This window comes from Galeopterus variegatus, unplaced genomic scaffold (assembly GCF_000696425.1).
Source record: "Galeopterus variegatus unplaced genomic scaffold, G_variegatus-3.0.2 Scaffold845, whole genome shotgun sequence".
In the NCBI taxonomy this organism is placed as follows: domain Eukaryota; kingdom Metazoa; phylum Chordata; class Mammalia; order Dermoptera; family Cynocephalidae; genus Galeopterus; species Galeopterus variegatus.
The window spans coordinates 503,079-528,248 of record NW_007726956.1 but is presented as its reverse complement, the minus strand read 5'-3'; the positions used below and the strand labels follow the sequence as shown (position 1 = coordinate 528,248).

The 25,170-nt window shown below is 44.5% G+C and overlaps 1 protein-coding gene across 3 annotated transcripts; it reads right to left on the bottom strand.

The window, feature by feature from the left end:
- Positions 1 to 59: 59 nt before the first annotated feature.
- On the bottom strand, positions 60 to 24,954 carry MKRN2 (makorin ring finger protein 2). 3 transcript variants are annotated; one of them, XM_008572876.1, is made up of 8 exons: positions 24,860 to 24,954; positions 14,136 to 14,264; positions 12,688 to 12,869; positions 10,707 to 11,011; positions 8,529 to 8,743; positions 6,415 to 6,525; positions 1,659 to 1,803; positions 60 to 1,510 (listed from the first exon to the last, which is right to left on the bottom strand). In XM_008572876.1, exons 1-8 carry the CDS (start codon positions 24,883 to 24,885, stop codon positions 1,373 to 1,375), a joined length of 1,251 nt encoding a protein of 416 aa, XP_008571098.1. In that variant the 5' UTR covers positions 24,886 to 24,954; the 3' UTR covers positions 60 to 1,372. The 3 variants fall into 3 exon arrangements, with proteins under 3 accessions (XP_008571098.1, XP_008571099.1, XP_008571100.1); XM_008572877.1 differs by having other exon boundaries at positions 14,136 to 14,845; positions 24,860 to 24,926; XM_008572878.1 differs by lacking the exon at positions 24,860 to 24,954 and adding an exon at positions 14,728 to 14,963.
- Between the last annotated feature and the right edge of the window lie 216 nt (positions 24,955 to 25,170).

Sequence of the window (25,170 nt, the reverse complement as noted above, 5' to 3'; positions counted from 1 at the left end):
AGGGCCAGCCTTGTCTCTAGTCACACCATATGTGTATGTAAGGAAGCCAGGAATACAGGTTTTCTTGATGATTGGGGTTTTAATTTTGTCTTTATTGCGCCTGACAAAATACAGTTATCTGATGGTTCCTCATTTATGTTATTTTAATAAAATAAATTAAGTTTAGGTTTAATGGCTGTTAAAGTAATACTGAGTCACAGCTTGAACTCTCTATTTGTTCATGCCCATTTGGAACAGAATTCAAATGGGACATAAGCCCAGAGCCTAGGCTGGGAATGAACTTAATTTAGCCTTTGTCTATGCTCTTTGTAACTAAACCTTTACCAAAGAGTCCACTATAAAAATTAAGCAAAAAGCACTGTAAACTCAGGTAAGAGATCCTCTACCCATACTTTAAGCAATGCATCTTATAAAATTTGCTCTCTACAGCTTTTTACAAAAATAGATAATTCAGGCTTGGAACAAGTCTGTTCTGACTCACAAGGTTATGCTTGCCCGTCTATTAAAACTGAGCTGATGACGTAGGACTTGCCCTCATTTCCTTTCAGGACCACTGCTGGGTCACAGCTAGGCTTTACAGGTAAGAATAGATGACTTCTTAGCTCAGCTGGTTAAAGTGCCATGTTATACCACCAAGGTCAAGGGTTTTGATCCCAATACAGGCCAGCCACCAAAAAAAGAATGGATGGCTTGAGTAGGAAGCATGCATCGTATAAGCACACCTGTGTTTTTGAGTCCTCAATACAACTGCCTTGATGGACAGGAGCCCCCTTAAGAGGGAAGGTTTACGGTTTCACTTTGCACATATGGCAGCTGGACTACTGCTCTGATTTAGGACACTTTAATAAAAGCTCTATGCTATAGCTGAGTAATGCTCACTTACACTGTGTGTTCTGAAAGCTCTATAAATCAAGATTTTGACCACGCACTATTTAAATATGCTAGGCAAATCTACTATAAAGGAATCCTTTTATAGGGGTTGAAGAAACCTTCAGTAAGAAAAATGAATCTGCCTGCTTTAGAGGCAGCTGCAGGTTTACTGTTTCTGGAGAGAAAAAGATCAAGAAGGACAGGAGCCAAGTTTGTTTTAAAAGCAACGAATCAAAACAGTCCAAGTAGCTAGCTGGCTCCCCTAGTGCAACTACGATGTCAACTATAAAAATAGCAATTCCATATACTTATTACGTTATTTTATAACCTTCCCTCTTCCATGGCTGTAATGAAGAGTGGACGAGACCAAGGGTAACTACAACCCACTCAGATCCAAGCCTCATACTGCACCTTGGGCTGCAGCACAGGGAAGCTCTGCACACCCTGGCTTGGGAACATTTCAGCCAGCTCAGTGCAAGATGCAGGGATGATCATCTACGCTTTAGGGTTCTGATGACTCCACTCCAGAAAGGTGCATGAACAGGTCCCCAAGCTCTGTCATGTCGACATCTTCAGTGTTGGGGACATGCTGGCTTTCTCGGTTCTCAATGAAATCCCAGAGCCGCACTGAATTGAAGAACTGCAAAAATAGCCAGCAAACACGCCTGGTTACTGCTGAAGGTGACATGAAGGCTGTGTAGCTTGTTCCTACACCGAGAGGGGCAGGGAACAGTACCTGGGAATGCCCACCACTAAGTGACCCTGACTAGAGACGGTGAAGTCCTTACCCTCACAGTGCCTTCAGAACTGAGCTGTTTCCGAGGCTTCTCAGGTTCTGCGAGCCGCCCATCAGGGTAGGCATGGCGGTAAAGGCATTTGCTTCCAAATGGGCAGGTCCCCTTGCCCTGTTCAAAGTACTTACAAGCTTTTTTTCTGAAAGGCAGAAAAGAAAAAAGTAAGGCTGGTGGGAAAATGAGATGAGCTACTGCCGCCTTCTATCCCCACCAGTAACGCCAGAGCTAGTCATAAGTGGGGATACTGAGACTGAGAGGGGTTAAGTAACTTGTCTCAGGTCATACACAGCTGGGATTCTGATTTCCAACATGTATAATATCCCCACTGGGACATGCAGCCTCACACAGAATTTAAACCTGCTTGGGACCTGCTGTGTGTGGAGCCTGTGGTGCTCCAGAAGCCCTCCAGGCAGTTACTGTGCTTCCAAGGTCACCAGGCAGCAGCCGGAGAACTAAACCAGGCCTGTGCCTCTAAGGGCCAAGGTCTGAAGCTCAGCCATTTGCCACCACTCAACTCCCCCCATGTAGTTCCACCTAGGTGAGTGGCCAGCAGTGCTACCAAGAGGACCATGGACACTAGGAATTAAAAGTCACAGGGGAAGCAGTGGATTTTAGCATCTGCCTAAAGCTACAGGTCTCATTCCAATTTTCCTGTGTCCTCACCCTCTTGAGTAAGGCTGCTTCATTTGCTTTGGACCCTTTCTCGGAACAGTATTTTTAAATGCATAAAACACATAGGTTATCAAAATTACAGTTATCAAAAAGTTCGAGTTTTCAGGGGTTGGCCCGTGGCTCACTTGAGAGTGTAGTACTGATAACACCAAGGACACGGGTTCGGATCCCTATATAGGGATGGCCGGTTGGCTCACTTCAGAGAGCGTGGTGCTGACAACACCAAGTCAAGGGTTAAGATCCCCTTACCAGTCATCTTTTTAAAAAGTTCGTGTCCCGTAACCCCCCCCCCCCATCTCTGAGTTCTACCCACATGCTCCTATGTTAAGAACCCTACTTCTGAAGAAAATCTGAATCAAACAAATTTCCATTTATTTTTGCTCAAATGAAATTTGGCTTATCCGGTCATAACTGACCCCTCCTGAAGAAAAGGAATAGATGTCCAAGAAACCAGAGGACCACCTGGAAGGACAGGATGGGAGAGTTGCAGAAATAAGCTGTGTCACAGCAGAAAGGGCGGGCTGCTGCAGGGGCAGCTGGGGCATGTGACATGGTAGATGGGAAGGGGGTACTCCTTGACTCCGGTTTTCTGTCTTCTCCAAGGGGATGGTGAGAGACCACAGGTGAAGTTCTCGGAGACAGACTGCAGAGCATATAAAGAAGAGCTCCCCGAGAGCTAGTTCAACCAAGCACGGGTGGCTGGGGCGCGGATTCAAGCAGAGCAGGCATGTGGACCAGACAGATGTCTTCCAGGGCCCCTACCTGCCCCTGAGGTTCTGAGCAGACGTCAGATGTCCACTTCAGGGTATCCCAGGGCACTTGCGTTAGTAACTCATCAGGTTCAAAAAATTATTCTTTAGTCCCTAACCCCATGACAGTTGTTCTTTTTCTTCCCCAGCCTTATCTGGTCACCAAGGCCAGAGGCCTCCAGGTCACTCTGACTCCCTCTTTGTTCTCAGTTCTCATCTGACTGTTTACAAAGCATCTCCCGATCTCCCCATCCCTTCAGGTCCTCCTCTGTTGCAGCTGTTGGGATGCCATCCTCTCCTGCCTGCCTGCCTGCCTGCCACAGTCATTCCTTAATTGGTCTCCTTCCCACCCTCACCAGTTTCCAACGTCTTCACCGACCACAGAAGAGCTTCCCAAACAGTGTGTCACTTGTCATCCTGTTCTTAAAGACCACGGTCAAGCTGGGATTCCAGGACCCTTCAGACTCGTCTTTGTCCCTGGAGGTCCTACCACATCCTTCCACACACCTATTTCAACCCAGGGACCATTCCCACTGCCCTTAGATACAAAATCTGCACCTTCCTGTACCCATGTCATTCCATCCCTTCCCCTCCCACAGATGGGCTCTTCCTGAATCCTGGCTCTGGGCCTCTGTATTGCCTTCCCTGATATCCTCAGGTGGATCCAAGTGCTCTGTTATGACATCTGGCTTGGGCCTCTCATGAAGAATCTGTCACCAGAAAACCTGTATCATAATTGCCTTTTTGTAATTTCCCACGGGATTCTCTTACATTCTCTGCTCTACAGCCTCCAGTGGTGCTTAGATTGAAGGTGCCTGGCCCACAGTGGCAGCTTAGCACGTTTGTGGAATGCACAAAAACAGTCCTCAAAAGAAGCAAGGCCAGGAAAGATCTAAACAGGAGTAATGAGAATTTTCCACTCCTCTTCAGCAGAGCTGCTCTCTACAGGCTGAGACCTGCATTCTTCTGCACCCAAAACAACATCACATGAGGAAAAAATGGGAAAATAGGAAAATATCAAGCCTTAGCAACTGATACGCCACATAAAGGAACCATTTAGAAAGGTCAATATAGTTCTGCTTTTAGTATGGTCAAGTAAAATTCTACCAGACTTGATCCTCCCAGAGATAACTATAAATATAAATATTTCAAAAGGACCTGAAAGCACTGAGAATGAACAAAATCAGGAAGAATGGAATGGCAAGGGGTGAATGAACACTTTTTTTGAGCAGGCCAAAGTCAGCACCATGCAGGCTGGCTAAAACTACAATGGGAAATCCAGTTTTTCTTGCTGAAGAACCAAAAGACAGAAAATCAGCCATTGGGAAGAGGAAGCAATCCCAAAAGGTAAGGGCCTGAGAAGGAGTGCTCCACAGGCTGTGTATAAACTCTGCCCAAATCTTTGCCCCCAGCTAAGGATTCAAAAACTGCTGCCTGAGTTTGAGTTCAAACAATATACTTGCTTGTTAAAAACATCAACACTTTACAGATGAACCTAAGGGAATCCAGAGTCTCTACAATGTAACATTTACAATGTTAAGGATATAATCTAAAGTGATTGGACATATGAAGAACGAGCAAAATGTGACCCGGTCTTAAGAAAAAAGATAATCAACAGAGACCAACCAACCTCAAGATAATAATGATTTCAAAACAGCTACTCCAACCACATTCAAGGAGATGGAGAGAGAGGGGAAAAAAGATTGGAAAAGAATCTGATGAAGCAATGGCTAAAATTTCCCTAAATTTGGTTAATGACAAACATACAGATTCAGAGAATACAGAGAATATGAAGTAAACCACTCCTAGGCAAAATGTCAAAATGCAGAAAACCAGGACAAACAAAATCTTAAAAGCAACATGAGAAAATGACACATTACCATGGGACTTACCACTGACTTTTCAGAAACTACAGAGGCCAGATTATAGTTGTAGGACATTTGCAAAGTGCTGAAAAAAAAATGTTAACTCGGAATAATACCCATTGAAAGGGGAGGCAAAGGTGGAAAGAGGGAGACCCAGTACACAGCAAACCCTTGAACGTCATGGGTTCAAACTGCATGGGCCACCTACGTGAGGATTTTTTCAATAAATATATTGGAAAATTGTGGCTAGGTATGTCATACATACATAACCAGACGGTTAAGTAGTTTACTTAACAGTAGGCTATTAGCAGTTAAGTACTTAACTACCTACTATTTAATGGACATGCTAGAAGTGAAATTTGAATCAACTCCTTTCTCACACCCACACACCAAATTCAATCCATCAGCAATCCTTCAAACAGATCCAGAAGAATCTGACTTCTTCTCCACCCCCACTCCTACTACTCTGGTCTAAGCCACTGTCATATAGTGCCTGGGTCACTGCAATAGCCTGACTGGTCTCCCTATTGCCACCTCTGCCTCCTCTTTCAGTATATTCTTAATAGATCAGCCAGAGTAGTCCTTTCAGAATATCACTCAGATCATGTCGCTCCTTTGATCAAAACCCTATGATATCTTCCCCTCTCATTCAGAACAAGAAGTGACCTACAAATCTGCCCCTCACCCTGCCCTCCTACTCTGTCCTCATCCCCAGTATTCTCCCCCACCTGCCCCTCTCCCCCCGTTACTCCTTGCCATTCTTCAAACAAGACAGATGCGCTCCTGCCTCAGTCTTTGTAGTGACTTTTCCCTCAAGGGTAACCTCACAGAAACACTGTTGGGTCCCCACTGAATGTAGCCCTCTTTGCTCCCTATCCCCCTGGCTTTCGTGTCTCTCCTTAGCCCAGATCTCCAACTAGTATGTGTTTTCCTCACTTGTCTGTTCCTTGTTATTTTCCTTCACTAGAATGTAAAGTTGTGTGAGGACTGAGATCTTTGCTTTCTTTAGTGCCATATCCCAGCACTGGAAAAGGCCTCTCAGGCTGGCTGGCTCAGTGGGTTAGAGAGTGCTGTTGATAGCAACAAGAGCAAGGATTTGGATGCACATACTGGCCAGCTGTAAAAACAAAAACCAAAAAGGCCTATCATATAGTAGATCCTCAGTAGATATCTGTTGAATGAATGAACTGTCACGATGCCAAGTCAATCTGAGCACCAGAAACTAGGGTTCCTAGGGGACATTGCTCAGCTTAGAAACTAAACAAGTCCACATCACCATGTCCCTGCTCATCTCTTGCATTCCAGAGCCCAGCCTGATGCTTGAGAAAGGAAGAGGCTCTGAGTGGCTTCAGGCCCCCAAGATCACATTCTCGGGAGGGAGGGAAGGGCCGAAAGGAGGACAAAGACTGAAACCAGAGCCCAGCAGGCAAGCAGCAGGGTCACATCAGACCTCAAAGCACTTACCCCATCCCCTGTTTGAAAGCTTCAATCAACTCGTTCTTTTTATTCTGATCTTCTACCCAGTACACACTTGGAATCACAAACTCTGATATCACACGGCATTCTGGACAAGACCTGAAATAAGAATCAGGTTAGTGAGAGATTACGTTACAATCCTGTGCATGCTCCACTATTTAACAAACGCCTTGCTCAAATGCATGACCACTACGGGAACAAATTCCAAGAGATGCTATCACAGTCACCTAAGAATCTTACCTACTACTGTTAAACACAGATTCTCCTCAACAATAAAAGAATAGGTAACCCAGTTTTAAAATGAGCAAAGAATGTGAGTAGGCATTTCTTCAAAATATCCAATAAGCACATAAAAAGATGTTCAATATCACTAGTTGCCAGGGAAATGCAAATCAAAACCACAATAAGCCTCACACCCACTAGGATGGCTAAAATCAGAAATAAAGACAAAACAAGTATTGGAGAGGATGTGGAGAAATTGGAACCCTCATACACTGCTGATGGGAATGTAAAATGGTGCAGCCACTTGGAAGATGTCTGGCAGGTCCTCAGATGGTTAAACAGAGTTGCCACACGACCCAGCAATCCCACTCCTAGCTAGCTACCCAACGGAAATGAAACATATGTTGATGAATATGCTAATTATCCTGATTAGATCGTCACATATTGTATACATGTACTGAAGTATAACTCTGTACCCCATTAATATGTACAATGTTTCAATAAAAAATTAAAACATGTCCACATAAAAACTTATACATGAATGTTAATTCATATTCATATGAATGTTCATACTTATAGCAGCATTACTCATAATAGCTAAAAGGTGGAAACAACCCAAATGTTTACCAGCTAATGAAGGGATGAACAAAATATGATATATCCATTCGATGGAATATTACTAAGCCATAAGAAAGGAATGAGATACTGATTCATGCTTTGACATGGACAAACCTTGAAAACATGCTAAGTAAAAGAAAACAGTCGCAAAAGGCCACATATTGTAGAACTGCATTTATATGAAGTGCCCAGAACAGGCAAATCTGTAGAGATGGAAACTAGATCAGTGATTATCCAGGAAATTTTTTTTGGCAGCTGGCTGGTATGGGGTAATGGTTTCCAGGGCCCGAAGGCGAGGGGAATGGGAAGTGACTGCAAGTGGAGGTTTCTTTCGGGGGGTTATATTCTAAAAATAGATTATAGTGATGTCTGCATGACCCTGCAAATATACTAAAAACCACTGAACTATACACTTTTCTCTTTATAAATCTGTTATTTTACCAATTGTGTGACTTTAGGCAAGTTACTTGACCTCACCATGGCTCAAGCTTCCTATCCACAAAATGAGGTATAAAGTGAGGGTGGTGACCACAGGGCTTCTCAGAGAAGGGTCTGAACTACAGGTGTGCAGAGTTCCTGACAGCACAGAACATGCAGTAACTGCTCCACATGAGCCAGCTCTTCCTGTCCCACTGTAGGACCAGCTGCATTCAGTATATCCCATGACCAGGCATTATGTCAAGATTTGGTATGCCTTGTCCCACTTCATCCTCAACAGTGTGTGTGTGTGTGTGTGTGTGTGTGTGTGTGTGTGTGTGTGTGTGTGTATTTTTTTTTAGGTTAAAAAAAGAAAAGCTCAAAAAAAAAAAAAAAAAGGTTAATAGGCAGTTACCCTAAGGGCAGACCACCAGTCACTATTAGTACTGGATTCAAGCTTGGTCAACACTTTTTTACACGGATGATCTCTGCTGAGTGTCCCCTGAACACCCTGAATGCTTGATAGCAATTGTTACCCATCTTTTATAGGAAAAGGCACCTGGGCTTAGGAAGGGTAAGTGACTTGCCCAAGATCACCCAGCCAGGGGTCAGGACTCACCAGTCACTTTGCATTAAAACACCTCTGGAGGGCTGGCCAGTTAATTCAGGTGGTTAAAACATGGTGCTGATAATACCAAGGTCCAGAGTTTGATCCCTGTACCAACCAGCTGACAAAAAACAAAACACCTCTGGAGGGCAAGGGAAGGCACCCATGTGGACAGAAGAGGGTCCTAAATCATACATTCTCCCCTGTTTCTACAGCTAAAATCCCTGGCTATACTTACTTAATGATTGGGTTTTCAAACTGCTTGGCACACCTCCACTGCCGAATGCAGGACAAGCAGTACGTGTGGTTACAGTTGGAGAGAATCCCAAATCTCCTCTCAGAAGCAGATGACTTCTCCAGGATCACTTCCATGCAGATGCTGCATACTTTGTCCTGGCTTGCCTGGAAGGCAAAGGCCTTTTCCATCTCATGTTCAAATGTTGACATGCAGATCTGAGGGACAGATAGGGAAGAGAAAAACCTTTTTAGGTTCTGGGCCACTCAGGAGCAGTGAGAGCCCGGAGAGTGGCTGCTGGCCCCACCACTACCACCAGGAACAGGAAGGAACACGGGCAGCATTCGTGTGCAAGGGCCCAGCACCTCCCGGGGCCAGGACACAAACCTCCGTCTCAGATCACAAGCACTTCAAGCCATCCATTGCCATCGAGCCCCTCGCTTTCCTAGTGTGACTTGCTCACTTTCAATTTAGAGCTCAGTCCACAGAGGCCCAAAAAGGTTGAGAGGACTGCTGTGGGGTCACAGAGTTCCTAAGGACCAGGACTCTGGGTCTCTGGGCTTCTCTGGGCACTGCCTTCCCCACTCTGAGCCACACCAATGGCAGAAATGCTGAGGCACCCTTGAGACGTGAGGCTGACAGCCCAGTCTCCCAAGAAAACGATCCGATGCTGTGTTCATCCACTGAGCATGCCCTGAAATCCTTCTTCGTGCTGGCACTCAAGTGATTGTAAACAGTAAGGAGCCGGGGCCCTGCCCTTAGGAGCTCACAGAGCACATGGATGTGAGACAAACCAGCTGCACAGCACAGAGACTTGCACACGGGGAGGAGGAGAAGCCCTAACTCTGCTCTCCCGAACGCTCCCTGAGAAGACAACAGCCAAAGACAGACAACCTGGATGGGCCACAGTGGGACATCTCCATGACAGACCCCGTGCTGATTCACCCCTCGCTCCCTAGAAATGTGCTGCCACTGAAGCAAGCACAAGGCGGCCCTCCCAGAGAGGGGCCCCTCCTTCAGGTGGGCCACGCTAGCACCATCCGGTCCCTCATCAGTACGCAGCCCTAACTCCAAGTAACCCGGCCTCTGACACTGTAGCCATGAGCTACTCTCTGCCTCTTACCCATCCCCATACACAGAGCACAGTGTGAGGTACAGCCTCCAGAAACACTATGGGCATCAGCGACCTTAAAGGTCCCTTCCCAACCCCTGGCTCCTCAGCGTCTATGGCTTGGCCTCCTTGAATCTTCCAAAATTCATCCTAGCTGGATCCCCGCCACGTGATTCATAAACCTAGGGAGGGAGGACACTGAGTTTGTGAGAGAGAGAGAGACGCACACATATATGCCATGATCCTGACCCAGATCTGTTCTCTGAACTTCGCATTGCTTTATGTTTCTGATGCTGCTTCTTTTTCTCTTTATTCTAAATAATCAAAACTTGATGAGAGGGGGTTTGAGGAAGGACAGGTCAGTAAAGACAGAAAAATCATGATTTGTAATAATGAATATGCTAATAAAAAAAATTGGCAAAATGATAACAGGAAAAAGAACCTGAAAATAGGATGTAAATATGCCAGGTACATAATGCAGGTATTACTGGCAGAAAGATGCCTGTAAAAATACCAACAATTCCGGGCCGGCCCGTGGCTCACTCGGGAGAGTGTGGTGCTGATAACACCGAGGCCCCGGGTTCGGATCCCATATAGGGATGGCCGGTTAGCTCACTGGATGAGCGTGGTGCTGACAACACCAAGTCAAGGGTTAAGATCCCCTTACCGGTCATCTTTAAAAAAAAAAAAAAAAAAATACCAACAATTTTGTCACTTAGTACATTTCAGATTCCTTAAAACAAGTTTACTGGGGCCGGCCCGGTGGCGCACTGCGCTAGTGCGCCGCTTGGGAAGCGCGGTGGCGCTCCTGCCGAGGGTTCGGATCCCACATACAGACCGGCCGCTCACTGGCTGAGCGAGGAGCGGGGGCAACACCGAGGGTTGCGAACCCGTAGCCGGTCCTGGTCCGGTACGGGCGCGACACTGAGGGTTGCGATCCGTTGCCGGTCACGAAAAAAGACAAAAAAAAAAAAAAGTTTACACCAAGGTCAAGGGTTCAGATCCCCTTACTGGCCAGCCGCCAAAAAACCACACAAAACACATTTATGCAAAGGTCTGCAACTTGATACCTTCTCATGAGCTTTCCTTTGCTCTGGGTCAAAGGGGTGCAAGACCCGTAGCCGACAGATTTCACACATTTCCCCATGTAGGTAGACACAGCCATCCCCAAACCGGCACTCCCCGGCAGCTGCGTAGGGGCACAGCTGCTGCTCGCTGCTGCAGGAGCTGCTGGCCTCCAGGTCATCGAGGCCACTTCTGATGGCATCCAGGTAGGAATGTGGCTTCATTTCCAGGCTGGGCTGGGCGTTGCTGCAGCCAGCTGGACTGCTCACCATGCTCGGGTGAGTCTTCTCTTCAGCCATGCCAGAGAGATCTTAATACAAAACAAACAGCACACACACAAATGAAAGTTGGCCCAAGCTTTCTGTTGAGTCATCAGTGAAAAAACCTGACAAATTTATTGACTATGACCTAAGGAATTCCACTCTTGGGAACACACAGCAAAAATAGGCCAAAAGGGAAAAACAAAAGGGAAATATAAAATGTTCACTGTGACATTACTTAATAATAATAATAAACATAAATGGTAAGACAGAGAAATAACAAAATAGAACATGATATATTTATACAAAAGAATGCTAAAGTTGCTATTTAAGATTGGCGAATATGAAAATGTCAACACATGGACCAGTTAACACAAACCAAACAAAAAAATACCAGAAACATGAGTCAAAGGGAACTGAGAATGAGGTGACTAGAAGGCAGTGGACTCCTTTATACAGCCACGTTACCTGTCATAAAGAGAATTGCAATAAGAGTCTGGAGCAAATCTCTGGGTCCTGAGGCCAGTGGTAAACTGCCCTATGGCGACCCCTTTCTCACTCCAGGACTACTGCCTTCCTAGTGTTCTTTTCCATGCTTTTCAGAGGTAACATACTTGACTGGATTGATTACTTAATTGCTGAGGATGGAATCTGCCTATCCTATGGTGCACAATTCCAAGAACTACAAATCCCTTCACCTGGTGAGAACAGTCAATAAAAATCACTTTTACAATTTGCAGCCTTCTGGGCTGGCCCGGTGGTACACTGCTATAGTGCGCCGCTTGGGAAGTGCGGTGGCGCTCCCACCGAGGGTTCGGATCCCACATACAGACCAGCCGCTCACTGGCTGAGCGAGGGGTGGGGGCAACACCGAGGGTTGCAATCCCGTGGCCGGTCCCAGTCCGGTACGGGCGCGACACTGAGGGTTGCGATCCATTGCTGGTCACGAAAAAAGACAAAAAGACAAAAAAAAAAAAAAAATTTGCAGCCTTCTTCTTCCCAAACCCTGTTCCAGGGCACAGACCACTCCCCAAACTCTAATCTGCTGTTCTGTTTCCAAAGGTGCAATTAAAAATACCAAACACTGGGCCGGCCCGGTGGCGCACTGGAGAGTATGCCGCTTGGGAGTGCGGCGGCGCTCCCGCCGAGGGTTCAGATCCCATGTGGAGACCGGTTCCCGCTCACTGGCTGAGCGCGGTGCGGGCGCAACACCAAGGGTTGCGATCCCGTTGCCAGTCCCCGGTACGGGCGTGACACCGAGGGTTGCGATCCCGTTACCGGTCAGTAAAAAGGACAAAAGGAAAAAAAAAAATACCAAACACTGGTCAGCATAAAAACTAAGACAATGCACTGACCTAAAAGACAGTGAAACATGCTCTTTATCAAAATATTCAGCTTTGAAAAGAGTAGCTTGATGCTTCCCGCCAACTGGACAACTGCCCTAAAAAGATGGCAGTTACATGCTAACAAAAAGATCAAGTTTTATGTTTTGTCAGGCCAGACTTGGAGCTCAGCCCAGCTTTGGGCATGCAGCCAAATGCATCATCTGAATGCTCTACAGCCAAGTGGAGCCCATCCTCTGAACAGTTTTGGTGTCTCTACGTCTGGACAACCTGGAGGGGTATTAGGTTATGAGCCCTCCTGACAAGAAAAGGCCAGAAAGGAACACCAAGAACAAGCAAGACTGCTCTTCAGAAAGAGGAACAAAAGTCTTCTGCTCACTCACTTCGGTCTCTAAGTACCAATGTTCTCTTTTCACGCTTCCCAGGTTCGTTTGAGTTAGTTTTCACAACAGATGCAGTAAGGTTGGAAGGAAGTTGAGGACTGTGGAACCCTGGGGAGGGCACACTGTGGAGCATGGTGCCCACAACACCAACAGCTGCAGCAGAGGGCCTCGTGTGATCGTATCTAAACAAAACACACAGCAGACATGTTACAGACACACTCCCCACATGTGTTGCCCACACTCCCAGATACCTACAGCCCTCTTTCTGCTCCACTTGTTGAGGTAGAGGAGAAGACAATCTTTTCCCATATTTTAAACTATCAAAGGCTCATCAATTAGTATGAACTGCCTGGCAATTCAGAGTGAGCGGTACATTTGCTATCTATCACCTATACTTAAGTGTCCTTTTGGGACTAGAGTGAGGGAATGACTACCCAAAGAGAGTTCCAACAGATGTTGAACTGAAGCCTCCTGATGCCTGATCAGTGTTTCTTTGGCCAGGAGTCCCCAAAATGTAGATGAGAGCTAGTGTAACAGTCGGACACAGGCATCCCCAAAATGGCAGACTGACCTCTCCTTGACTGTCTCTCTGGGGCACCCATTGGCACGGGGAGGGCAGGGTAGACTAACTTCCAACATTCTTCACCACACAGAGGAAGGAGTGAAGGAAGCTTTGCAGTCCAGGAAAGAACAGATCAGTTCTTTTTTTTTTTTTTTTTGTCTTTTTTCCGTGTCCGGCAACGGATCGCAACCCTCAGTGTCGCCCCCATACCGGACCAGGACCGGCAACGGGATCGCAACCCTCGGTGTTGCCCCCGCGCCTCGCTCAGCCAGTGAGCAGGAACCGGTCTGTATGTGGGATCCGAACCCTCGCCGGGAGCGCTGCCGCGCTTCCCAAGCGGCACACTAGCGCAGTGCGCCACCGGGCCAGCCCGAACAGATCAGTTCTTGACTACAAAAGCATGAACAGGTTTTGGAAATTTTTTCCTGTCTAGAAGTTACAAAACTTGCCAAAGGAGGACTCTATGTGCTTGGGGTACTTGTACCAGGAAACCTGGAAGCCACATAAATATCAAATAGAGGAATAGTTAGTAAAATGACAGTACATTATGAAATATTATAAAATTACTGTTAGGCGTTAAAGTAGCAGCATAGGAAAAAGCTTATGACATGTTAAATGGGGATAAAAAACAAGATATAAAATCTTATGTATACAGTGAGTACAACTTTATAACTATATGTTCATAATAATAAGGCCTGAAAAGTGGTTTTGAAAAGTTAAAAGTAGTTTTAGGATACCGAAACTGAGGTTGTAAAATTACTTGCAATACTTTTTGTATTGTTGTTAGGGTTAAGATTAAAATTTTCCCCTCATCAAGACCCATGCTCCAAATGAAGGACGTGAACCCTGATGGTATTCAGCTGGGGGGCAGTTGCAGAGTCCTTGCCTGCACCGAGTTCCATAGGCGCAGTATCCTTTCTGATAGTATTTGCAGATGGTGGATGGCTTGCTGTTTGCCAAGTCATGTGAGAACAGGCACTGGCTTCCTTCCCGACACACACCATGCATAAAATACCTGAAGAGACAAGCATAGACACACAGCTTTCAGAAGCACACTTTGACTTGTCAAATCAGCATACTCCTGAACATAGCATACAAATATTTGCTAAGCACATATCATGTATCAAGGCTCTATTAGGCAATGGAGATATACATATTTCCTTAATTCTAAGACACACTGATTTTAGATGCACCATAACTGATTCAATGACAACTTTTCTGAAAGAAAAATAAATGATCTTATAATAAGTTTCTATTTTAAGACATACCCTCCTGATTTATTTTAAATATGTAAAATGTGAGCCTCATAATTGAGAAAATACTCTGAAGAACTGCTCTCTCTGTTCTCGTGGAGCTTAAAGGGTATGAAAGTAATGGAATCAGAGACACTTGGGCTCAAGACCCAGCTCTGCCACCTACCACCAACTTCCCTGGGCCTCACTACCTGTATCTAATAAAATGAAGATTATACCACCTACCTCACTGGGTTGTGGTGAGGATCAAATAAGTCAGTGTGGCATCAAAAGAATGTTCCACTGAGATATGGAATCCTGGCCTTGAAGTAGGGTAACCGGGAGGCATTTTCATTCTGTCCAGCTGGAGTACAGAGGCCTGGGTAAACGCTCAGAGCAAACAGCAGAGACCCAGAGGGACATGCCTTGGTACTGAGGCTAGACTAGTCCTAGAGTAATATAGTATTTCAGACCCATCCTAACAAAGCTTAAAAACATGTTTTTAAAGGATCAAGCTGACAGCAAGTAATTTATTGTCAGCCAAAACAAACTTTAACACTCTTTAAAGGAAGACAATAAATCCAAATGCTCAGAAACACTCACAATGTTAAGCATCCAATAAAAAATTACTAGCAATGCCATAAAGCAGAAAAATGTGACCCACAATCAGGAGAAAAATTAATCAATAACAGGAATGACAGAGATGATGGAATCAGCAGACAAGGACCTTAAAAACAGCTATTATAAATATGCTCAATATGCTGAAGGATTTAAAGGAAAACATGAATATAATGTGGAGAGAAAAGGAACATATATAAAAGAAACAAATGGAACTTCCAGAAATGAAAATTACATTGGATGAGTTTAGGAGATTAGACACTACAAAAGAAAAAAATCAGAAAACTTGAAGACATAGCAATGGAAACTAAACTGAAGCAGAAAAAGAGAGAATAGATTTTTGCTTCTGGCTATGAAGGAGTACAGAACTTGAACGAGAAAATGGAACACAACATGTGAAACAACTGCTTTCAGACAATAGACAAAAAGCAATACAAGACTGGTCCTTGAAAGAAGAGAAGCACGGAGGTGAGCCCCATGGTCAGCTTGACTTTCTACCTAGAGGCACATTCTGGGTCTTGGGGCAGGGAGGAGACCCCCAGGCAAAGTGTAGCAGTCTTGCTGAGTTGAAGAGACAGAGACTGGAGTCCAGGGAGGCTGAGGGGGGCTCTTTAAAGAGCCTGTAAATAGAACCACACATAATCAATTAACTTTTGATGAAGATGTCAAGGTAATTCACTGGGGGAAAAAAGTCTTTTCAACAAATGATGCTGGACCCATTATCTATATGGAAAAAATTTAACTCAAATATTTTGTGTCTGCTGATGAGACCCAACATGAAGTCCACAACATAACCCGCGATGTATTCTAGCCCAAAACATTTACTTGGATCCAACAAAACTCCAGATCTAGCTCCCAGTGTATGGGAAATACAAGGGATTGGGAACAAGCTAAAAGACATCACGAGGAAGCAACGACATAAATGCCACACAGGCTGCATGTGGGACAACTCAGTTTAACAACTGAGTGCCAGAGGGGGGCTGGGTTTGGAAAACAGTTTGACAGTTTCTCAAAAACATAAACATAAATCTACCACAGGGCCCAACAATTCCACTCCTAAGTGTTTACCCAAGAAAATGAAAACATGTCCCTAGAAATACTTGCACATGAATGTTCACAGCAGCATTATTCATAATAGCCAAAAAGTGCAAACAACCCAAATGTCCATCAGCTGATGAATGGATAAATAAAATGTCATACATACATACAATCGGCTATCATTTGGCCATAAAAGGAATGAAGTACTGACACATGATACAACATGAATGAACCCTAAAAACATTATGCTAAGTGAAAGAAGCCAGAAACAAAAGATCACATGTTGCATGATTCCATTTACATGCAATGTTCAGAAAAGGCAAATCTACAGGGACAGAAAATAGATCAAGTGGTTGCCTAGAGATAGGAAAAGGGGAGATGGGGAGTGACTGCTTATGGGCACAAGCGGTCTTTTTTGGGGTGACAGGAGTTTCCTAAAATTTAATTGTGGTGATGGTTGTACAATTCTGTAAATTTACTAAAAATCTTCGAATTCTATACTTCTGTTTTGAAAAAAGAAGGAAAAAAGGAGGGGGCTATGCTAGGTTAGTAGGCAGAATACAAGGAACATAATTTAGTCCTGGATTATATTCAGGACAAACCAGATATAAAAAACATTTTGAGGACAACTGGGGAAATTTGAGTATGGACTACATATTAGATAAAATGAAAATTTATTGACATGGAAAGCTGAAGATTATTAACTGGAAAGAGCAGATTATAAAACATAATATACAGTAAAATGGTGCTGCCATTATGGAAAACAGTATGGTGGTTACTCAGAAACTTAAAAATAGATTTATCATATGATCTAGCAATTCCACTTTTGGCTATATACACAAAATAATTGAAAGTGTGGACTCAGACAAATATTTGCACACCCAAGTTCACAGCAGCATTATTCACAAGAGCCAATATGTGGAAACAACCCAAGTGTCCATTGATGGATGAGTGGATAAACGAAATGTGGTGTACCCATACATGAAATATTTTTCAGCCTTAAGAAAGAAGGAAATTCTGACACATGCTACAACATGGATGAACCCTGAGGACATTACATAAAATAAACCAGTCACAAAAAGACAAATTTTCCACATATATGAGGTATCCAGAAGAGCCAAATTCACAGAGACAGAAAGTAGAATGGTGGCTATGAGGAGCTGAGGAGGGGGAGAAATGGAAACTGTTGTTTAACGGTATCATTTCAGTTTTGCAAAACAAAGAGTTCTGAAGATTGGTTACACAACAATGCAAATGTACATAACTCTACAAAACTATAGACTTAAAAATGGTTAAGATAGTAAGTTTTATATTATGTATATTTTACTACAATAAAAAAATTAAAAACCAACAAATACAATGTGATCTCATTTGAGCATGAAATCATAAAGGTATATATACACATGTATTTTTTAAATCTGGGAAGATACATAATACTGTGTGAAGAGTGCTGATCCTTTAGCGTAAGTTATATGATGTTTTTATCTTCTTATTTTTGCTGATCTGTACATTCTAACATTTCTACCATGAACACATACTACTTTTGTAATAACAAAAGGTTGTTATAGTTTTAAAAGTTATAAAGACCAACCAATACTGAGAAGAGTGTGGTTAAAAAATTATGTAAAATGCTCAGTACAGTACCTATCCCATAGTAGATACCCAAAAAAGTTCAGCTCTCATTAAAGTCCAGTAAAGGACGCTGACTATAAACTGACAGTTATAAGAGTGATGTGTGCCTTACTACAATGTAGGTAGAGCACTGGGGAAGCAGAGAGAAATATATCAGGGACTGAGGGAGGGCAATGTCCCAGAGGAGGCCATGCCCGAGCAGAGTCTTCAAGATCAAGACTTCAAATTTGCAAAGTGGAGGGGGCTGGGTGGGAGGAGTATGTTCCGGAAAGAGAGAACAGCAAGAAAAAAGGCAGCAAAGTGAGACAGGTGAAGCAGGTAGGCAGGCCTGCTGAGACCCAAGACTGGAGACATCACTATCCCAGCTGTGCCAAGATACCCTGAGGTCAGCTGCAATACAGATACACTATGTGAGTGCCTCAAAACCAGGGATCAAGTAAGCTTAGGAACCCGCAAGGTCTAGACTCTCTCTGAGATTTACAACAGACAGTAGCAGAGGAAAGGTTCGGAGAGTCCTGCAGACTCTTATTCAACACACTGTTTCCCAGGCCTTTTTCAGAAAGGTCCCTTAAGCTGCAGGGTGGAAGACAGGCTGCAGAGGTTGAAACTGGAGGAGAAGAGACCATTAGAAGGCTGCTACAGTGTGCATACTGGGAGGGCATTAAAAAAAACCAAAATTGTCAGTTTATTAAAGGCTAAGGAAATCTTGCTATGAAACTCTTCTTTGAAAAGAGCTTTATCTATGAAACCATGTTTTCACTTATTTAAAGCACATATTATGGAAATTTTCTAACATATGCAAAATAGAACAGTAGAATGAACTCCTGAAATGTACATAATACCAGCTTTTCTTCTACCAACTCACAACCAATCTGGTTTACCCTCCTCTCCTGTATGATTTTGACAGTTTACGCTTGGTAAAGAGGGGTAACTTACACACACCTTGAAAGAAGACTTTTGGGGAAAGACGATCCTCCCTCCAAAACAAGTACATTATGAGAAATATATGAAATGAGAAAAAATATAAAAGATATGACAAATGGTAACTATCAATCCTCTGTTCACCTCCTTTATCTCATTTAATCCTTCTACCACCATGAGGAATATTATTACAAACCCCATGATGCAAACAGGAAAGCTGAGGCACCGAGAGGTGAGATGACTTGTAGAAGATCTAACTGCAAGGTACGGGGACTCCAACTCTGGTCTTTCCACACCTGGACCTTTCCCCACCTAGATCTACTTCCCTATCACACTGCCTTTGTCCATACCGCAGCCCCTGACTAAAATGCCACACCCCATCTTTCACCTCACTAAATTATTATAACCCTTTTTTCCTTGACCAGCGTGAGTCCTGGCTGATCCAAGAAGCCTCCCTACATCTCTCCAGCCCACAGACTCACCACCTGGTGGCATCCACACAGTACAGTGCTTCCCAGTCTGGGGTCTCAGACCCCAGGGAACTACTGCTTTTGAATATGGAGTTGGGAACATCTGGTCTCTAGTGAAGAATGCCTGGGGATAACTTCAGGAAGGCACAGCTGGAATATGACTAAATGCAAGTGAATGCAAAAAGCCTAAACCTAACCTGATTTTGTCTGAACTGGAAAACAGAACTGGACAACGGAAGGAAGGGAGTGGTCTCTAAAGAGCATCAGGAAGACCCAAGAGGCCCAGAATGCCAGTGCCTCCAGAGAAAGGGTCCTAGTGAACACAAATGACCAATTCACACTGCATATCTGCCTCTGACGCGGACCTGGAAGGTGCCTCAGCTGGACACCACATGAGCTGAAGATCTTCCATCCCTCCTTGCTTACCAAGCAAACTTCTTTCTTCACCTGTTTGTCTCCCCAAAAGCAGAGAAAGTGCTGACCAGGCCCACCTGATGGTTTCTCACCCCCCATGGAGATGATAAAAGGATATGTCAGTCTCTCTGAGTTTGGCTAGCATGAGCCACCTGTACGTACATAACAGAATCAAATTTCTGAGACTGCAAAGACGAGAACTGGACCTAAGTGACTATACCACAGTACCATCCTATAGGATCTTCTCTAGGTAGTCAACTAGGCTTTCCCCAGGGAACACCCCCTTGGGAGTCTACCATTACATCAGACACTGTACAGTAACTTGCTATAAGGTTGTTATGGGTTTACTTAAAAAAAAAAAAAAAAAAAGGAAATTAAAAAGAAAAAGCACAGAACAGAACCTGCCAAACTAAGGGAACTCTGTTAGAAACTTAAAAGGAACTTAAAAAAAAAAAAAAAAAGGAAATTAAAAAGAAAAAGCACAGAACAGAACCTGCCAAACTAAGGGAACTCTGTTAGAAACTTAAAAGGAACTTAAAAAAAAAAAAAAAAAAAGGAAATTAAAAAGAAAAAGCACAGAACAGAACCTGGCAAACTAAGGGTACTCTGTTAGAAACTTAAAAGGAACTTAAGAAAAAAAAAAGGTCTATTCCACAGAGTTCATGCTACTCATGATACTGATTTTTAAAAGTGCACAGGAAAGAGTTACCATAGTAGGTCTGAGACTGCTATCCTTAGAAAGGCCTGCTTCCAAGGCTGGCCCTTGCCTGGCATCTGGGAACTTGGCTGGTAAACAGTTCCCTACACTGATATAAAATTTCCCTAAATAATGAGAGTGGCTCATTATTGTTTGTATTGTTTGTATTGTGGTTTGTGCTGAACACCTGCTTTCCTTTGGGATTCTGGAATTTTGGTGCATGCTAGGCTGAGGGTGCCTACGTGAGACATGAATGGGTTGGGGTGGGGGGTTTGACTACAACTGGAAGGAGAAATATGTAGCTAGAGACTCAGAGTAGGGAAGTTCTTTCTGGGGGACACTCGAAAGGTCCAAAGGGATCTGTTACCCTGGGAGACCCCAAAAGACCGTTTCTGACAGTATGGCTATTATACATTGCAAAGGATACTAGGTTCACTACCGGCCACAGAACCACTGGTTTTTTGCAGGCCCTTCAATGGCGCCTCTCTCTTTACCAAAACGTTTTTGCAAATCATTTCCAAATTACCCAATTTGCATTCTCAAAGTCCTTTTTCTTTACATTTTCCTACATATATTCACAGGCTAAAATTTCATGGCTGTACTGCTTATGATAGTAGATCCTTTGAGAGGGAAAGGAGGGAATACTAGGTGCTGTGGTAGGCTTGAAATAAATGTATTGATTAGAGGTGGGAATGAAATATAGTGTGGAGGTTAAGTGAAGATGCTGAAGTCTGACTGCTTGCTATGTGACCTTGAGCAAATTATTTCAATCTCTGAGCCTCAGTTTCCCCATCTGTAATATCATTATAACTCCTGAACTTACTTCACAGACTGCTGTGATAGACCACTGCGAGGTTTAACTATGACAATGCATGTAAGTGCTCAGCCTAACACATAATAAATGCTCTAAGATGGTCTGCTGCTATTATTTAAAATTTTAACCAACCCTGCTGGTTAGGCATTACCATCTTGATTTTACAGATGAGGAAATCATGGCACCGGTGGTACAAGGATCAGAATCCAGAAATGCCCAACTCTGGAGCTCAAGTTCTTTATACCACTTACTGGCAGACAAGATCCCCCATGTTTTGTGACTTTGAAAGAATCAAAAGCTCTAGGCTTGACTATCTCAGAAAACTGAAATTCTAAGTCTTCTACTAGCGAATATGAGACAGAAGAAATCTCTACTACATCGGAAGAGGAAAAAAGAAACTGGTTATCAAGCTATAATAAAGGTCTGTACCAGGGCTTTGAAAACATATTGGTAGACATAGGGAGATGGTTAGGGAATAAAATCAGCAAAAATGATCCCTAGATTGAGATCCTGGGTAGAGTGGCATGTCAAGGAATCAGGAGAAGTGACTGATAGCATAACTGTCATTCTTGCCATTCCAGGCAATAAACACATGGAGTGTCTTTGTCATTAGGTTTGGGAATCCTAGCATTGATATCCATTTCTCGGAGGAACATAATGCATATTTGAATGGAAGCAGAACTGACTCTTTGCTCTGTGACCATTCAGAATAAGCATGTACATTACATTCCATAATCAGGAAAACAAACCCCAAAACACTTTGCAACCTGAGATAAACCAAAAAAGACAGCTGAGCACCCTGCTTAGATCTGGTCCCCCAAATAAATCAGACCTTGAACATTTCCTGTGAGTTACCAATGTCTGGAGACAAGGCCTTTGTGAATAAGATAATAAAGGGAGGAAAGCTTTTCCACCATGAACATGCTAATGTGAACTTGGTACTCTAGGTAAATATTGCAACTTTTTCCATTTAAATATCTGCTCTGGTTTTTTATTTGGCAAAGTAGTCATTGGGAGCCTTAACTCCTCCAAACTCCTTTGCAAATAAATTTCTTCTCCTTTCTACATGTTTTTGTATGAATTGTCCTTTTATAGGATAATATTAAAAGCTTTGGAAAGTCCTACAAGAAACGGAGGCCATACAGTCTTACAGCATGAACTCTGATGTCACACCTCTGTCACGTGGAAGGTGAATGACCTTGGGCAAGTCACTTCAACGCTCAGGCTCAGTTTCATGGATTACACACCATATGACTGATAGAGCACCTGAAAGTGCCCCTGGCACACCATAAGTCCCCCAACAAACACTAATCAGTATTTAATAATAATAACAACAATAATAATAACAGAAGTGATCCTATTCCAACCCACTCTTAGCTTTTATGTAGCAACATCCTGCAGGACACCCCTGTTTGGGAAACAGAATTAAAGCTTTCAGGTCAGGATATTTCCAGGTGCAGAAGGAAAAAAACCAAGATTACCCTGATTTACATTCTCATTCCTGCACTAAGATGTAAAAGTTTGTGTAAGTCTCAAGTCTTTCTGAGCATAAGGTTTCCTTACCTGTAAAATTAGATACTGCACAGAGTTGAGATTCAACCAGAAAGCATTAAATAAATGAGCACTGTTTTGTGGACACGTTTTAGGAGCAGTAGATGGGAATGGTAGAATTAAACTACAAAGCAAGTGGAGGAATAGAGGATTTTCTAGGTTGCTAGAATCTGCTTTACAGTGCATGCTGGGAAAATATAGGAAAACGGTCAGGGCCCCTCAGATGTTCAGAATCTTGCCAAGCATTTGATGTAAATATGCACATGTGCCCAGATGTTCCTTGGTTATCCTCTAACGTAATTGCGCATGCACACCTGGGTGTCCTGGGTTACGGACTTATGCATAAAGGATGAATGGTTCTTTTTTTTTTTTTAAAAAAAAAGATGACCGGTAAGGGGATCTTAACCCTTGACTTGGTGTTGTCAGCACCACGCTCACCCAGTGAGCTAACCGGCCATCCCTATATGGGATCCGAACCCATGGCCTTGGTGTTATCAGCACCGCACTCTCCCGAGTGAGCCACGGGCCGGCCCCAAGGATGAGTGGTTCTGATCTACGGCGCCCCACACCCCTACCCCTGGGATGCCCCAGAGGGGGCCATGGGGAGACCGCTACTGCTGCTGGAGACTGTTGCTGCCAGTGTCCCCGGGACCCTCCGTGAGGCCACCGCCACCGCAGGACCTGTAAGCTGCTGCTGCCATTGCTGAGGACTGAGCTCATGTCGTCTGCCAACGGCCCCCAGGATCTTTCCCAATCACCTAGCGTGGACCTGTGTGTGAGGCGTCTGGTAACCCAGCCTGGCTTGTGAGGGGTCTGGTGACCCAGTCTGAACAATGGGTTTGAAGGGTCTGAGCCCTAGCCCAGACAATATAAATGGAAACTTAGTATAACTAAAATAATGAAACATTTTGGCTTTAGTTATGACATGCCTTACTCAACTGGTGTAGTTGTGCAACTTTACAGTGCACAATGCTCTAGGAACCTTCCTCCAATTGGGGAAACTTTACACAAATAAAGTAAATACACATACACAGTCGTCTTCACAAAAGACTTTCTAGTACAAATAGCTTACTAAAAATCTTTTTATAGACACTAGGTGCAAATTTCTGACAACTGCTTAACATAAGCCACCTGAGCCTTATTAAACTGGCTGAACAGTTAACAGGCACTAATGCTAACAGAAAACTTTTTACATAGTCACTTCTTAATTATTCATACTAATGAAGAGAAGTAACAACATAGATGATACGTAAATAGACTATTACATAATCAAACTATATGATTTTTTCGCAATGCTTCCCACATAGGTTTTACTGAAACCAGTTACTAAAATAAAATTTTTACTTTCCAAGCATACAGTGCAATAGGACTGCAAGCTTACCAAGGAATGAGTGTGACACAATCCAACCATTTCTATCTCACAGTTTAGCCATCTGGCTTTTTTTTTTGGCGGCTGGGCGGAATGGGGATCCGAACCTTGACTTTGGTGGTTTACCTATTTTCTATTACATCCATTACCATTGCATTTCTCCTCGTAAATAGCTCTCTTGTAAGATAAGGATATCACTTAATCTCTTTCACTCTGTTTCCTGCACTGTAAAACGGGGATAATATCTCCTTAGTACTGTTATTGTTTGTGATAATTTAAAGGACTTGGAGATAATGTGGGGGGCTTAACGGACTCACAGGAAATGCTCCTGCCGTCATGACGTTCGGCACACCGACTCTTACCTGCTAACGCCCTGCAAGTTTAGGATGCATCTGGGTACTAAAACTCTTGGGGTGCGAAGGGGGCTTCCGAGCCCCAGCTTCTCTGAGGCCTTTACGACCGATAAATAACCCACTCCTGCGTGGGATCCCCATTTGTAAATGGCCTCTTCGTGTCCCTTTACTCAACTCCCAATCTCCTTTTCCAGTTCAACTGGAAGCCCTAGAGCCGCGGGCCCGGGCCCGAGCGCGGCCCTGGCCAGCACATCCTAACTCCGGGCCCCCAGAGCCAGGCTTCCAACTCGCGGCGCGGCCCCCGCGCGGGCCTCGGCCACGACACACCGCCACGCACCCGCCCGACCCCGGGCTCGGGCCGCAGCGCTGGCTCCGCCTTGAAAAGCCTCACAGAGAACAGGGGAGGAACTTTCCACGAGTCCCGCTCCAGCCTCAGTTTCCCTGGCGGCGAGACTGGGGAGCGGCCCGACGTTCCCAGACTCCGCGGCGCCGCGCACTGACCTGCAAGTGACCTGCTTGGTACTCATGGCGGTTGGGCTTGGGGGCAGTCGTCGCACCGCCACCTTTAGCCGCTGCCGCCGCCGCCGCCTCTGCCCGGCCCACCCAGCGCAGCCGCATCACGCCGGCGCGCACAGCCCCTCCCGTGTGGCACTTTTGTAGCGCCGGCCGGAAACCTCGCCGCCGTCACAATTGGTTCCGCACCGGGGGTGGGGTCGGGCGGTCCCCCCATCCCCGCCCTCTGTGTCCGGCATTCCCAAGCCTCCCGGGCGGAGGCTGGCCGGCACCCTAGTCCTGCCAGTCTTTTTTTTTTT

Coding starts and splice junctions, on each gene's coding strand:
- MKRN2 (XM_008572876.1), bottom strand. CDS start 24,885: ATGAGTACCAAGCAGGTCACTTGCAG. Junction 8,744..10,706: donor AAAGGAAAGCTCATGAGAAG/GTATCAAGTTGC, acceptor TCTGTCCCTCAG/ATCTGCATGTCAACATTTGA. Junction 1,804..6,414: donor GCTTTCAAACAGGGGATGGG/GTAAGTGCTTTG, acceptor TCTGCCTTTCAG/AAAAAAAGCTTGTAAGTACT.